This window comes from Phragmites australis, chromosome 16 (assembly GCF_958298935.1).
Source record: "Phragmites australis chromosome 16, lpPhrAust1.1, whole genome shotgun sequence".
NCBI lineage: Eukaryota > Viridiplantae > Streptophyta > Magnoliopsida > Poales > Poaceae > Phragmites > Phragmites australis.
This window is the reverse complement of record NC_084936.1, coordinates 27,438,164-27,453,241: the sequence shown is the minus strand read 5'-3', so window position 1 is coordinate 27,453,241 and position 15,078 is coordinate 27,438,164. Positions and strand designations below refer to the sequence as shown.

At 44.6% G+C, this 15,078-nt stretch overlaps 2 protein-coding genes across 6 annotated transcripts; one reads left to right on the top strand and one right to left on the bottom strand.

Moving 5' to 3' along the window:
* Nucleotides 1-798: 798 nt before the first annotated feature.
* LOC133896381 (cytochrome b561 and DOMON domain-containing protein At4g12980-like) lies at nucleotides 799-3,909 on the top strand. The gene is made up of 3 exons (XM_062336976.1): nucleotides 799-1,594; nucleotides 2,791-3,045; nucleotides 3,344-3,909. Exons 1-3 carry the CDS (start codon nucleotides 974-976, stop codon nucleotides 3,638-3,640), a joined length of 1,173 nt encoding a protein of 390 aa, XP_062192960.1. The 5' UTR covers nucleotides 799-973; the 3' UTR covers nucleotides 3,641-3,909.
* Nucleotides 3,910-6,893: 2,984 nt separating this feature from the next.
* LOC133894958 (type II inositol polyphosphate 5-phosphatase 15-like) lies at nucleotides 6,894-14,776 on the bottom strand. 5 transcript variants are annotated; one of them, XR_009905559.1, is made up of 12 exons: nucleotides 13,798-14,776; nucleotides 12,684-12,936; nucleotides 11,787-12,591; nucleotides 10,759-10,883; nucleotides 10,554-10,638; nucleotides 9,948-10,101; nucleotides 9,821-9,858; nucleotides 9,458-9,725; nucleotides 9,193-9,316; nucleotides 8,966-9,061; nucleotides 8,701-8,891; nucleotides 7,555-7,697 (listed from the first exon to the last, which is right to left on the bottom strand). XR_009905559.1 is itself a non-coding variant. In XM_062335162.1 (11 exons), the coding sequence occupies exons 1-11, from the start codon at nucleotides 14,585-14,587 to the stop codon at nucleotides 7,299-7,301; spliced, it is 3,402 nt and encodes a 1,133-aa protein (XP_062191146.1). In that variant the 5' UTR covers nucleotides 14,588-14,776; the 3' UTR covers nucleotides 6,894-7,298. The 5 variants fall into 5 exon arrangements, 4 of the variants coding, with proteins under 4 accessions (XP_062191146.1, XP_062191149.1, XP_062191148.1 ...); XM_062335162.1 differs by having other exon boundaries at nucleotides 6,894-7,697; nucleotides 8,701-9,061; XM_062335165.1 differs by lacking the exon at nucleotides 9,821-9,858 and having other exon boundaries at nucleotides 6,894-7,697; nucleotides 8,701-9,061; nucleotides 9,458-9,720; nucleotides 9,917-10,101.
* Between the last annotated feature and the right edge of the window lie 302 nt (nucleotides 14,777-15,078).

Here is a 15,078-nt window from a genome sequence, read left to right as displayed (position 1 = left end):
TGAGACTATATGATGAATTAAGAATTTTGAAGATATTTAAATTAGCAAATAATTTCTAATTTTATCGGCACTTTGCAATTGCTAACATTAGTGTTTTGACTCAGCCTTTAGACAAGAAATAACCTGAGCTTTAAGTATAAAATGACAATATCCCTATCCTAATTTTATCTTTAGACACGAAGTGACCACATAACAGAGCTTCAAATATTAAATGGTAACACGCATCTTTCTGTCTCTGTTGACGAACGTTACGTGACGTAGCTGGTCCCGACATAAATAACAAACATAAAGTGTTACGTGACGCAGCACTTTCTGGCATAAAATGACAGCATCAAAGTGCTCGTAGTCAGTACAGGCCATATTTGGCACATGAGGTGTCGAATATGGGCTACAGTGACATATTCGGCATCTCGTGTGCCGAATATGGTCGGACCCGCGTTTTTTCAGCGTATGGCGTATCGAAAGTCAGTTTTCGATAAATGAGGTACTGAATATGGATACTAAAATTATAAATATGACGATATATTATCTATTTCGATAAATATGATCACGTATGTTATCTAACTTTGTATTTTTGCCAATGTACTGCAGTACAACTGGAATTGGCACAATGCTGATACTGCAGTAAAGTTACAGACAACAGTAGTAAAAAAGGAATGTGTAAAACCTTTTCCAAAAGAGCAAGTGTCCGGCCCACGTCAACCTATACCCATTACGAACTCACGTGTCCATCATCATGAGAGAGAAATTCTATTTTTTTTCTCTCTCAGTTATAGTATAGAAAGGTCTGAAGTTTACTTCCCCGCCATGTACCGCCTCCGCCTCCGCCTTCGCCTCGTCCTTATTAACCGCTCCCCTCCCCTGCCCTTCCTCCACCCGCTGCTTCCAATTCCAACTCCGAGCCCCAAATCTTCCCCGCCCAAGATTCCTGGAGTGGAGCCTAGTGTCCGCACTCAAGAACCCCGCCGCGGCCATGTCCTTCGCGCGGCTCCTCGTCCTCCTCGCGATGTTGGCGCCGGCGCGCGTAGCCGCGGCGGGCGCCGGGGCCTGCGCGGCGGAGAGGTTCTCGGGCAACCGCGTGTACGCGGCGTGCAGCGACCTGCCCCGCCTGGGCGCGTCCGTGCACTGGACCTACGACGCGGCGGCGTCCTCGCTGTCGGTGGCGTTCGTGGCCGCGCCGCCATCGTCCGGCGGGTGGGTGGCGTGGGGGCTCAACCCCACCGGCGACGGCATGAGTGGCGCGCAGGCGCTCGTGGCCGCGCCCAAGGGCGGCGGCGGCGGCAGTGCCTACGCCGTGCAGACGTACAGCATATCCGGGTATGCGCTTGGATCCCCGGGGCCCATCACCTACCCGACGTCCGACATCGCGGCCGAGCTCGGCGGCGATGGCCGCGTCAGGTTGTTCGGGACCCTCAAGCTCCAGAACGGCACGGGGGAGGTGAACCAGGTCTGGCAGGTGGGCCCGGTTTCCGGCGGGAGCATCGCGGCCCACGACATGAACGGCGACAACCTGGCCTCCAAGGGGAAGCTGAACCTGGTAACCGGGGCGAGCACCGCCGCCAGCGGAGGGGGCAGCCTCCTCAGGAAGAAAAATGTGAGTAACTCCTTTTCAAGCATAGGGATTTCACTGTGTCGGATTGCAATTGCACGCGCTGTCAAATATGTGAGGAAAGGCAATGGCCTCAGAACACGCAAAAAAGTCAATTTCTCGGGTTCAAATTCAAATACCATAGAACTCTACTATTCATACTCTGCCGTATTTTTGCGTAAAAATTTCACCTTTTAACAGAAGGTCTCTTATTCTACCTTCTATTGCATATGAGTTACTGACTTACTGTATTTCTTGAAGCGTTACTGCAGTGAGCAAGAGGAATAGCCATATAGATTAAGTTTGTCGTATGCTGATGTAGTGACTAGTGGTAAGAACGTGGGGATTCTATCATTTTAAATTTTCATGCTTCTAATGTAGATTATAAAAAAAAACCGTGCATGTTGTCATGTGAAATGCTCCATGGAATCTCTGCATAGTCTTAACTATTTTGTCCTGGTTAGTTTGAAGCTTTGAATTGATTTAGACCTGCTACCGTTAGTATGAGTTATTAACTGTATCAGTCCGTTTGCTGACCATCTTTATGTGTGACATAATGGTTCCTCTCTTCCGTATCCGTACTCTTTGAATTTTGTTGCATTAGGGTTGCAATTTTCTTGCCTTGGTGGACTTCAGCTTGGATAACATGTTCTTTGCATGTTAAAGTAAAGAAACAGTGTGTGAATAACAGGTTTTCAAAAACTGTTCGCCGACCGAATGCCGCTCCGGAGCGGTTTTGTTGGTTTTGGTGAATACCGCTCAAAAATCGACGAAAATCGGTAAAATTCGGAATTTTTGCTAAAAAAAATGAATTTCAGTTTGTTTTTTTTTTTAACTTGGCCGGTTTCTCGATGCGAGCTAGAGTGAATCGACCAAAAACCTCAAATACCGAGCGGTTTTCGTTGGTTTTGTGAACCCTAGGTGAATAATCAACTTGTGCTGCTAACATGCTATTAGTAACCGTCAGGGCAATTCGATGCAATCGAGATAATCTGACTTCTTGATTTCGCACTATAGTTCCAGCTATAACTGTAGTGCCTAGGTGCCTTTTGACAATCGAAATCTTCAAAAGGAAAGTATTGTTTTCATTGCCATGTTATTCTCATTTAGCACCGAACAGCTGTTACCTTAGTATGATTGGGCATACTGTGAACTATTACTGATTTTATTAAAACATCTCATTCCTCCCAATCTTTGTGTAGACTCATGGAGTCCTGAATGCTGTGAGCTGGGGTCTTCTATTGCCCATGGGAGCCATATTTGCAAGATATCTCAAGACATTCAAATCAGCCGATCCTGCATGGTTCTACCTTCATGTAGCTTGCCAGGTGATTGGGTATGCTGTCGGAGTATCTGGCTGGGCCACTGGTATCCATCTGGGAAACATGTCCAAGGGAATCACCTATTCACTTCACAGGAACATTGGGATCTCGGTATTTGCTCTTGGTACTCTGCAGGTACATACAACATATATTCTTCTCATTATGCTTTGTTAACTGCCAAGAATTAAATCCTCTGTGCACATGTACCTATCAAACTGATTAGCCAAGATATAACAACTTGAGCCTTGAAAGCGACTTATGACGTTCATGCTGCTTATTAGATTTGTAGCATATATCTTCGCTAATCCGTTTGATAGGTACATGTGCAAGCTGGAAGCAAGGGTCTATGCCCTTATCTGATTGAACAAGTTCCAATATTAGTGGTCTAGCGAACTTGCTAATTGTTTTTCCTCTGCAATTCTTCCCCGTTTAGATCTTTGCACTCTTCTTGAGGCCAAAGAAGGAGCACAAATACCGCTTCTACTGGAACGTGTATCACCACTCGGTCGGTTACACCATCATCATACTGGGTATCATCAACATCTTCAAGGGCATGTCCATCTTGAACGTCGAGCAGAAGTGGAAGACCGGCTACATCATCGCGATCTGCATCCTGGGTGCTATTGCCCTGATCTTGGAAGCTGTTACATGGGGCGTCGTCTTGAAGAGGAGGTCGGAGAACAAGAGCTACAATGGCACTTCAAACGGCCACTTGCCGCTCTCTATATAACTCTAGTCAGGTCCTCCTCGGACCTTTAATTTATTCATCTTCAGTGACGTGAGTGCGCAGATGTAGGGTAGGTCTTGTGATTTTGGTCTCTCTCTTTTTTTTGTACGATAGGTATGCGTATGCTGCGCAATTATACTGGAGGAGATGAGTGATACTGATGCATATCCTCTGGTGATACTGATGAGTGCTCAGATGTAGGGTAGGTCTTTGCCTTTTTTGCTGTATTGTGAATGTTAGATTTAAAACTCATCTTAAGGATAGGATCTTCACTAATCTCATAAAAAACTGATTTTAATTAAGGTGGAATTAGGGATTAGAACCTGAATGAGGCGATGCCATCTCCAATTGGTCGGTGTACATGCTTGATCACAGTCTAGGGAAGTCACGGCGGCGTGGATCGGCCTTCAGATGAGCAGGAGCGCCGCCCCGAGATTGGTTTGGGTGGTGTTCTTTGAGGGCAGTTGCTAATCCAAGCGCTAATGACGTGATTAGGCATGGTGGCAAGGCTGCTCTTTTTTTTTTAATAGTGCATTCTAAATTGCACAGTCTTCTGGAGACCAAAGAGGTACGGGACAGGGGCTGGCCCCCCACCGGCTCGACTCGTTCCGTGTCGTCTTACCAACGTGCTCCATGCACCCCTCTTTATATAGCGCAAAATTAGTATGAGACCTAACCTTTTTCCAAGTTTGTAATTAGTCGTGCAACACTATAGAATTCTGGGTTTGCTTAGCCAAATTCTGGGTTTACTTAGCCAAAGATCACGTGTGAATCTAACGGTGAATGCCGAGGTGATCATCCGCTACTTCCTGCCTTTTGGAGCCATTCCAGTTGCCTCCTTTTGCTGCAAAATAGGTAGACAAGGTGTCACGGGTGGTTGGTGAAGCTGAGAAGAAGATATACACGTATAACGCCACTAGTGAAAGCACGATCCTTCTACAAAAGTGAAACAGCAAGAAAACGTCGAGTGTACTGCTTGCATTTGCTGGCATTTTTCTGTTCTTCGGTGGAGAGAAAAGTGAGGCCAGGTATCACTTCCGTTCGCTGGGATGAAAGGAAGCAAAACATTTGGTTTGCTTGTTGGTCTTTGAGAACAGAACAGAATCATGCTTCTAGAACTTAAGTGCAAGTCTCAGCCTCCCTCTGTAATTTGGCATATATCTCGTGTTGTTGCCATGTCTATATTTCATTGTCCATCTTTTTTTTACCAGCTCAATCTTTTAATTTATACAATCGGTTCATGCATGAAGAGTTACTTATCAACAAAGGTGGATCCAACTTACACTTAGAGGGTGTATATGACACCGGTTAATTTTTTGTTTTACAGTAATCTATTATATGTACCAGGCTCACATAACACATATAACCTAACAAGTGAGATACTCAGATTTTTAGCCTAACAAATAAAACATCAGATCATTTTTGTTCTAAATTCACCGCTGCTTATCAAGAAGAATATATTATACCAGCAGCCTCTTGTTCACAGTTCATTTGGGCTCACTGCCTCGCTTCAGGCAAGAGAAGTAGACAAATGATCTGACGAGGGAGGACAAGTTGGTGGCGCTTGATCCAGTGCTAGTCACTCCGCAATTTCCCAGTGGAGAAAAAGATAGTGGCAAAGCCACAAAATGTACGAAAAGCAAAGTGTTTTACGCAGCGGTGATCTACGTTAAAGATTAGTGGTGGCTTTGTAATATTATAGGGATGGTCTTTATTTGTCCTCAACGTGAATCTCAAAACGGTATATCTTATACAAATAGAAAATTATTATGTATATTTATTACTTGATTTATATGACTAGCATTAAATGGATCTTACAATTGATATTGCACGAGGATGCATATATAGCATCACTGTATATAATTTATTTCCGAGAAAGGCACGGAACGTGTGACCAACGGCAAAGGCACGTGACAGCAGCAGCAGCCCCGCCCCTCATGCAGACTCGCCCTCGCCCCCCGGGCGCCGGTCTCGGGCGCGCGCCGCGGCGCGAAACACAGCCGCTTTGCGCCCCCAAGGTTTCCGCGCGGCATCCCAGCTTCGCCGCCGCCTGGGGTTCGGCCGTGGCAGACCCGGGAGGCGTGGAGCACACGCGCTACCCGCACCGGCCCATGCATGCATGTCGCGTCGCTGCATGCCTGCGCCGGAAAAGGATTCCTTGCTGGAAGGGGAAAACTGGCATGAACCACGGGGGAGCAATCACGTTTTCGGCTTCGGCGCCGGCCGGACCGGTGGGCGCTCTGCGGCCGTACAAGCTAAGGTATCTCGCCGAAATCTGCATACCAACGTTGGGAGTTCGTAATGAGTGCAACCAACACTTGTGTCTCGACCATGTTTCTTCTAGTTCCAAGCTGCAACACTGGAAGATGAAAAACGTGCAACTGCAAACTACTTCCAGAACCTCCGCTTTCCAGATGGCAGGAGCCTCTCTTGACTCCGGCAATCACCTTCCTATTCAAACCTTTCTAAATTCCAAGAGTTTTCAGCAGTAGTGGATCGACAACCTAAATGCCTGATTATTGGAGCTAGGTAAGTGAGCTCGGCCAAACCCAACTGCTAGTACTCTGATGAGATGCAACTACACTGATAGACACCGAATTATGACCAAACCTTTACATCAATATAATGAGATTGAGCTGTTCAGTCTACCAGATTTGGCCTAACCAAACTGCTCACGTGTCTCTCTCCTATTCTATTTTCCATCATTTGTCAAGTTCAAACCAAAACTGTTTGATTGTCAAAACTATCGAAGATTTTGGTTACGTGAGCATGACCCATCGTTCATGGCTCAACTTCTATCTACCTCAAACATAGAAACTTTTAAGTGGTCACCTTCAGTTGGTGCCTTTGGTGGTTATAAGGGTTTGACAATTGAGCATTGAGACCAACTCCGAAGCAATTTGCAGGTCAAAGGGAGAGCTGAGCTGTAGTGCCTTACAAAGTTCAGTTTAAGTGACTACCAATCGACTCATGATGAATGCTATCTCAAAAAAGACTTTGGCATTTTTATAGGAAGTAGTTCTCGTTGAGCTGTATCAGAACTGTGCGTGTGTGCAGTAGGAGCAAAGCATCATCAAACTCGATGCAACTCAACAGCAACAGCAGACAGCTTGGATAGTGCTTTCAGGTTCCCCAACAATTCTGAAACGAAAGCCAGTATTTGTTGACCTGCAATTTGGTGATGGGATTGAGAAAAATAACACTGATGGTATATGTTCCTTTACACAAATTGCACTCACATTAACAAAAGAGAACGTCCCACAAAAATCACAAGCATAGCCTTTGTGTAGAAACCACTCTACGGTGATTCAATGAAGTAAATTATACAGACTATTGATCAGTCGGAACTCACAATTTATTTTTTATACAATTATACTCTATTCTCAAACAACATAACTGTAATGCCACATGTACTACTTCAAAGCTAAAAGGGAATTCAAAATTTAACTACATGTAATTGGTAGTAACTATGCACTCTCTTTTTTTTCTTTTTTCTTTTTTTGTTACACAAAGAATGGTGACAGATCAAGGGCGCATATGTACAGAATTAAGAGCAGAGCAACTTCTCCCGGACTTAGGCAAGAAATCTAAGACTCCATCCGCTAGACACTTAGACAGAACTACGCACCAAACAAAAGAAACTGGACCCATTTTACATGTTTCACATACCGCACAAGTCATGCACCTCTGAGCTGCCGAACGGTGCAAAGTCAGAACGTTGTAAATGATTCGACTGGTTAGTCTTGGAAGAACGTTTGTTAGGAGCTTCACCTGACACAGTATCACTGGGTGTGTCAGTAATGGAGGGTGGTGGGTTGATGGGCAGGGGTGCTGAGGGCGCTGGGCAGCAATGCCGGACATTGATCCTGTGTGTGATGGTCTCAGTCGAGCTGCTACTTGTGACACTAACCAAAATAACAACCTCCATATCTCTGGTGTCTTCACACCAACAGTTTTGCAGGACTCCATCGACAAATTCTTCTTGTGTGAAGGAGTCTTCATGGTGCACAGTAACTTCCATTGTTTCTCCAGGTTCAATGAGACCAGCTGACGGTTCAACCTGTTTAACGTTGCAGGGTCAGAGATTGAATCTATTGGCATTTTTAAAAGCAATATAAGGTAAAATAAGATGGCAACACAGTAGGAACTCAGAATCGGAAAAAACTAAGGACAGTAGGAACAAAAGGACATAACACCGAATAACCAAAACATATGCAATCAATGATTAATGGTAGCAGGCTGATACCGGTTCGGTTCCCAACTGGTAAGGGGCAGAGCGGCAGTTTTTACTATCGTGAGAAATCGGACAGCATCACAACAAGCAACTTCACTGGGATCTGTCCAGCTTACGGTTTTTCTGGCCGATACCAACAAAATTTAATGTACTGTGTTTGTGTTTGGAATGACTGATACAATATTGTCTAGCGACTCACAAAACAGCTATTCGAATAAAACGCTACAGATAAAACCAAAAGCCTCTTGATTGATCTTTTTTTCCTCCCTTAGAACGAGAAAAGGTATGATACAGTTCCCAAGAGAGTATCTGATGGGAAAATGTGCATCATACAATTAGAAGACATGTTTCGTGGTTCTCCAAATTTTGTTTTCCTAGACTGAAAAGGCTTCTCCTATGATTAAGAATGGAATGGAGTTCAAATCAGGCATTTGAAACTGAAGTGATGATCAGGAAACTTTCGTACAAGCAAAAGAATGATCAAAACTCTAGGTGAAAATACAAAATGCACAATACATGGAGGTATCCTGCTTTAAGAACTATCCTTTTGCTTCTAATGAAAGCAGGGCAAGTGTCACAGGTTCCCTACAAGCTAAATGTTTTGTGAACCTAAATCATATATATATATTTTTTAAAAAAAATAGACTTCAACTATCGGCCTATCGGGGGTCCTGCCAAGAGGCTGTTTAGCTGAACCTATGATATATGATGTCGAACGATCTAAGTATGAAGTATGACATGGCACGTGGACATTTGTACAGGGCTAAACGAACGAAGAAAAAAAGAAGCGGCAGTAATGTAGAAACAGAGGAACTAGATTATTTCATACCTCAAGCCAAAGTGGAAAGCCAAAGGAAGCCCTTGGAAGAATCTCGGATTTAGTTCCATCCTGCTTTCTGGTCGACTGGCCTTCGCATAGGATTTCAAAAGCAGCTTTGCTTGTTTCACAATTATTGGTTATCCGAAGGACAACATCTTCTGGATTTTCCAATATAATGTTGTTTGTGCTGATGATAGTGTCTGGAACAAAATGTGACTCTTGAAGCAAACAACGAACTTTTTTGTTAGATTCAATTATTTTTCCATACACTTGCCTTCTTGTCAGCTCATCTACTCTTGCAATATCAACACTGAATGTACATCTCACTGGTTTATGATCACTCTCTGTGACATCCATGCAAGCTTCATACCTATCAAAAGAGGGAAAACAGCATATTTTGTCTGCTGAAATGATTATACTTACGGAAGAACATAAAAACTCTAGTTCTCTCCCTCACAAAAAGGAAAAGAGAAGTAACACCTAGGTGCTGCATAATCTTACGATGTAATTGCAGCAACAACAGGACACTCTAATGAGCATCCAGCTATTGCCACAGAACGGCTATCTCGATACAGTATTCTATCGCACCATGCAGGTATTCTCTTCTTCTCGCCTGAATCATACCCTACATGGAGTTGATGGAATAAATTGAGCTCAAAAGAAGGTGGTATGAATTTAATGAGTACAGCAAAAACATTCAGAACTTCCATATAACAAAAATGGAACTTGTTAACTGGAAAGTACTTAGGCATATTAAATACATTACCTGACAGACCCGGCTGGTGTCTTTGGAATTTGTAAGTCGGAGGAAATCTGATTGCACCTTCACGCATTCCTTGAAATACATTTCCTGCCTTCATTTCTACTCGAAGTTGATCCCTTTCTCTAAGCCAATCAAAGCTCCTCTGTGAGACCATATCCCTTGCTTCATCATAGGTGATGCCATTAAGTCGGTAGTTGAAATCACCAAGAAAGACAACCATATCAGCTTCCGCCAGCTCAGGTCTATCTTCATCGGTTTGATTTTCACTAGCCTGCCATTACGACAATATGTATACATAAACATATTTTGTTGCCATGAAAAATAACTAACTCTATTGTTCTTTAATGCGGGTTGATGATCACATACACCCACTGCTTTATGCAATTGGACAGATGTAGTAGAAGCTGTAGTAGAGCAATAAAAATATGTTAGACTCCGTGTATAGTAAAGTGGTGCAGTGACATTTTAAACAGAAAAGTTGAGAACGAAAAACCTGTAGAACCATGAGGTTTGTTAAAAGTCATTGTCCGGTAAACATGGTCAAAGTCAGCATTACGACGGCTAACATTTTCTAGATGTGCAGCAAAATGATTGTTCACAAAGCATATTCTGCGATCATGGACTCTTATTCTTAATCCGACACCACCCTGCAAGAAGAATTAGCTGTCATATATACAACGCAAAATGGTAAAGGACATTCCGGGCACCACTTAGCCACATGCAAAAAGATAATAAGCAGCTATTGACTTCCAATATATCATAAACTTGTTGGCAGAGTTTCACTACAGAGCTGAGGTTGCAGACTACCCAATCTAACCATCCTAGCACATGACGACAAATTTCTTCTCCATGGTGGAAGCATAAAATGAAGAGCAATTTTTCTGTATTTATCAGATTATATATTACAGCACTCCGATATTCCCATGTGGATTGTCAGCTTCTGCTTTTCTTTTTTCTGGCAGAAAGCCAGAAACATTTGTTATTTTATAGTAGGCAGAAGGAAGAGCCCAGGAGATGGCGAGTTGTAATTCACACATCAACAGGTGGTCAGTCACACCTTCAAAAACAAAAAAGTTAATACGCTTTGACAATCATTTACCTTGTTGCCAATAGCACGCCCAAAGCCACATGGAACTGCAGCAGCATCAACATCACCAACATGTGGCTTAAGGTCATTCCTTGCCCTTCAAATAATCATAACATACAATTAATAAATATCTGATGAGAAAAGTAAGGTAATAATGAAGTGATATCAGGGATTTACAATGTGTTATTGGGAAAATGATTTCATGACTAGTATGTACCATGCAGCAATAAGTAATCCAGCCAACTGCCTCGAACCAACTCGGTGGAAAGATATCCCCTCTTCAAGTGTCTTGCCAATGTTGTCTATCCACCACTGCCCATTGGTACTGCCCTCAAGCCCTACCTAAGGGCATAAGCAAGACAACTTGATTCAAATATTCACCATAGAGAACTTAAACCCAACAAGAGCACATAACAGTATAGAGAGTAATAGCTGGTGATGTTCAAATTGGACTCAAACATATAGTAATGAGTAATACCCAAAATGGAATTTACACATTAATTTATTTTCCCTGTCAGTTCTCAGCGCATATTTTGTATGAGCACATATTTCTTCTATAAACCCTGTAGAATAAAAAACTTGGAAACAGATACATTGACTTCCCAGATATACAGTAAAAGATAAGTCTGAACTTGAATCAAAGGATGAATTCTCACGCTTAGGAAAATGCAATACACCTTGCTAGTAGCCAGATTAGAATAATAAACTCTAGATAGAGAGTAAACAATAACAAGAAAAAAAAAATGTAATATAGTATAGTACAAACAATAGGACCTTTTATTTACATTTCACTGTGGTGCAATTAACTACAGCTAAATGATTGGATGATGCAGGAATATGATCATAGTGAATAATACTCCTTCCATTATGTATATGGTTCAAACAAAATAAACAGTGTACTCACTTAACTACTCGGTGGTATCTATTATTCCAAGGGTAGTATGTGGAAAATACTCACTAAATGTTCGTTTTTTTGTAGAGGTTATATATTTTGAAACAAGGCAAGAGGCAAATCCTGTATTAGATTGTGAAGCGGATGGAGTAGATATTAGGCATATCATCAGACAATGTGAAAATTTTGTCTGCCTTAATTACCGCAACTTTAAAATTCACAATACAATTTATTTATTTATGGTTTTCACTTGTACCCTATTTTCCCACCAGAACAATATCTTTTCCGCTTGATTGAATTGAAAAACATAAAAAGAAGCAATGACATGACTAAGGTGAGGTAAAGTATCTTACACTTTCTTTGGCTGCAGCCATGGCAAGGGCTCCAGCACCCATTTCGACCTCTTGCAAGCCCACAACCACTAACCCAACATCAGACGATGTGCTACCCAACCATGACCATAGTGATTCAAAAGAAGCTTTCTCCTGCGCAACATTCCAAGTTCCAACCAGAATTTTAATGTTCTCTAGCCTTGTATATGACAGCTCCCTGTTAGCCAATTCAGTTCGTAGAATATCATCAAGGGGGCTAGGGGAAGTTAGAGGCCATCCTCGAATACCACCATGATGTGCCAGAGTAAAGATGTAAGAACCACCAATTGCCATCTTAATGACTGGACAGCTATGTCCAGTCCATCCTGCCAGAAGGTTACCTTCAATATCCATGACTTGAATAGTGCCACTGGCATAGCCCACCCACACCCTTTTTCCAAATGTCTCTATGCATTGAACAGCAGAAATATGATGCTGGATTTCTTGTAGCTTGTTCCCATTTCCATCCCACATAATAATCGAACCATTAGTGCAACCTGACCAAATTGTCCCATCCATTGCTTGAGCCACTGCTTCTGTTCGACGGTTATCCTCGACTAATGTCCCTTTCGTTGCAACTCTACGCACGGCATCAGCTGCCCCTATCAACACATTCCTAGATTTCTGGAAAAACGTGAAAGAACCTTGTGGTTTGTCCTTCTTTGTTGGTTTTACTTTGATCTCTTCCTCTATGAATTCTTCTGGCATCACTGGTGTCTCTAACCGAGCTGACTCGACTTGCCCATCCATGCCAAACACTTTTAACAGTTCCCTTGTCCTAGCATCCCTGCAGAAAGCATATCAACAAAATTAGTTCCAATCAACTGCTGATGAACTCAAGGGAACCGAAGAAATTTATCAATATTCATCAAAGCATACCAAAGGGAAAATGTCATGCTAGTTAGACTCCAAACTTTCGCTCGGTGGTGATCCGCGAGCATGTGTTTCACATCAGCACTGGGCAAAGAGCACATGTTACCAACTGCAGCATGGTTCCTAAGGTCAACATACGCTCTTTCAACCAGCAAAGGAGCCATATGGTTTTCTTCTTGTGTCAGTGATAGGGACTTAGCAATGGAGTCCCACGGCCATGCCTTTATGATACCCCCTTCGGATCCTGACCATATTTCACCTGTTTCCAAGACAATATATGAAACAATTATGTTGGATAACTTTCTGCCCCTTTTACCACATCTAGATTAACCCTTATATGGAACAGCAGAGATGAATCGATGTCAAACAACAAAGAACTGTTGAATCATCCATTGACTGAATGCAAAATGAAAGCAACCAAATAAAGCTGAGAATATTATTTTCTGCTAAGGAATACCTGTAGTTTTTAAAGAGAAAATGTAAAGCTTCTTTACAAGTAGGCTCCAGAGCACATAGTATTTGGTCAAAAATCGTATGAAATAAACATCTTAATATTTAACAAAGACTGATTTGGATTATTTGAATTAGTTCTCTAGGATATGAGAGTCAAACATTTCACAGGCTGATTCTTTTCTTTGTGAAAAGATATCTCAAAGGCTAATTCTACCCACCGATACTTCTCCAGCTTAAAGTAAGAGGTGTCAAATGAGCCAAATCCAGCATATTCACCTACAAAAGACAAGGGCATGACACCACTCCAGAATAACTTCCTACACTACTATTCCATATGTAGAATTGTATATGTCCCCACCTCATACAAAACAACAAAACTTGGACATAAGTAAGCAAGTTATAGCTAAGATTTAACGGATGACAACAAAATATTCTAATTTAGGATTTAAAATTCTCATTTGTGATGAATAAGACAAAAACTATTGACTAGAAGTTCCAAAAGGTTCCTGCTAAGCTAACTCCATTTCGTCGCGTAAAATCAGCTAAAATTGAACACTACCAGTTACCGCCATACCTTTTCGCACCAAAAAGTTGCATTGCCTAATTGCCCAAAGCAGTCAATGGAGTACCAAATTAACCGAGATGATCGAGGAAGCACGCTTCTCACCGTACGACGTGACGACGATGGAGAGCACCGGCGTGCGGCTGTATGCTTGCCACGCTAGGGCCTCCTTGAACATCGACGCATTGCCGCCGCCATCTCCTGCGGCCGTGGCGTGGTCCATTCGCCACGACCTGATCATCCCGTCCTTGTGCCCCGTCCACACCAGCCGGCTCGCGCCGTCAACCGCGACGCAGAGCACGGACGGTACGGGCACGGACTCCCTGAACGGCGCGCTCTCCTCGTCGCCGCGTCGCAACCCGGCGGCCCACCCGTCGAACACCTCGTCGAGCCCCCACACCCGGACCCCGGACTCGGCGCCCGCCCACAGCTGGCGGCGCCGCGGGTCGTACGCGAGCGTCCGAAGGAAGGAGCCGACCTGCGTCTCCCGCAGCGGGTGGGGCCGCACCTCGAGCGGCGGCGGGCGGCCCGGGTGCATGGCCGCGCGGAGCGGCACGCGGAAGATGCCCTCGCCCCCGCCCGCCCCGACGAACTCCGGCAGCACCCCGCCCGCGCCGCCGCCGTACTCCAGCATGGCCCGCTCCAGCGTCCCCGAAGCCGAGCCACCGCCGACCCAGGCGGCGAAAGAGGCCGCGGGGGCGTGCGTCGGTTCGCTGTGGCGGTGGCGCATGGGGTCGTGGCGCAGCGCCGAGGAGGAGGCCGTGAGGTCGTCACCGAAGCCGTGCACTCGCAGCGCGGCGTGGCGGGTGCACGCGGGCGCGGCCTCCGTGTCCCGCGGCACCGGCTCGCCGTACGAGACGCGCTTCCGCTGACCCGCCTCGTCGCCTGGCTCCATGCCCCGTCCAGGTCGCGCGCGCACTCGGGCGATTGGGGCTCGAATTCGGCTAGGGAGCGAGGCGGAGGCGGCGAAGGAGGCAGGAGCGGGAGGCGAGCGTGGTTCGGGGTCGGAACCGAGGCCACCCGTTTCGGGAGCGGTGGCAGGGCGGGGGCGCCGTCAGCCGTGAAGGGGAGGGAACTGTGAGAGCTGGGCTGGAGGCGTGGCTTTATATGGGTGGATGCCTCGTGGACCGGGACCACGGCCAACGGGGTGGGGTCGCCGCCCGGCTCGGCTCGGCCAGCGGCCCAGCGCGAAGGATGAGGAGCTGCAAAAGCTCCTCTTCGTGAATCGTGCAGGCAGGGGAAGCTAGAATTTTTAATTGATGGTGATATCAAACATATAATTGAAAATAAATATTGATCTTATAACTTAATTTATCATAATACATATATAATCAAAATAAGATAATTGCTACTAAAATCTTGATTTACTTTGGTGCACTGCAACAC

Excerpts from the sequence above, each read along its gene's own strand:
- LOC133896381 (XM_062336976.1), top strand. The coding sequence starts at position 974 with ATGTCCTTCGCGCGGCTCCTCGTCCTCCTCGCGATGTTGGCGCCGGCG. Across the intron at positions 1,595-2,790 it reads GCCTCCTCAGGAAGAAAAAT|ACTCATGGAGTCCTGAATGC; the intron begins GTGAGTAACTCC and ends ATCTTTGTGTAG. Across the intron at positions 3,046-3,343 it reads TTGCTCTTGGTACTCTGCAG|ATCTTTGCACTCTTCTTGAG; the intron begins GTACATACAACA and ends TTCCCCGTTTAG.
- LOC133894958 (XM_062335162.1), bottom strand. The coding sequence starts at position 14,587 with ATGGAGCCAGGCGACGAGGCGGGTCAGCGGAAGCGCGTCTCGTACGGC. Across the intron at positions 10,639-10,758 it reads GGATTACTTATTGCTGCATG|GGCAAGGAATGACCTTAAGC; the intron begins GTACATACTAGT and ends GATTATTTGAAG. Across the intron at positions 10,102-10,553 it reads GGCGTGCTATTGGCAACAAG|GGTGGTGTCGGATTAAGAAT; the intron begins GTAAATGATTGT and ends TTCTTCTTGCAG.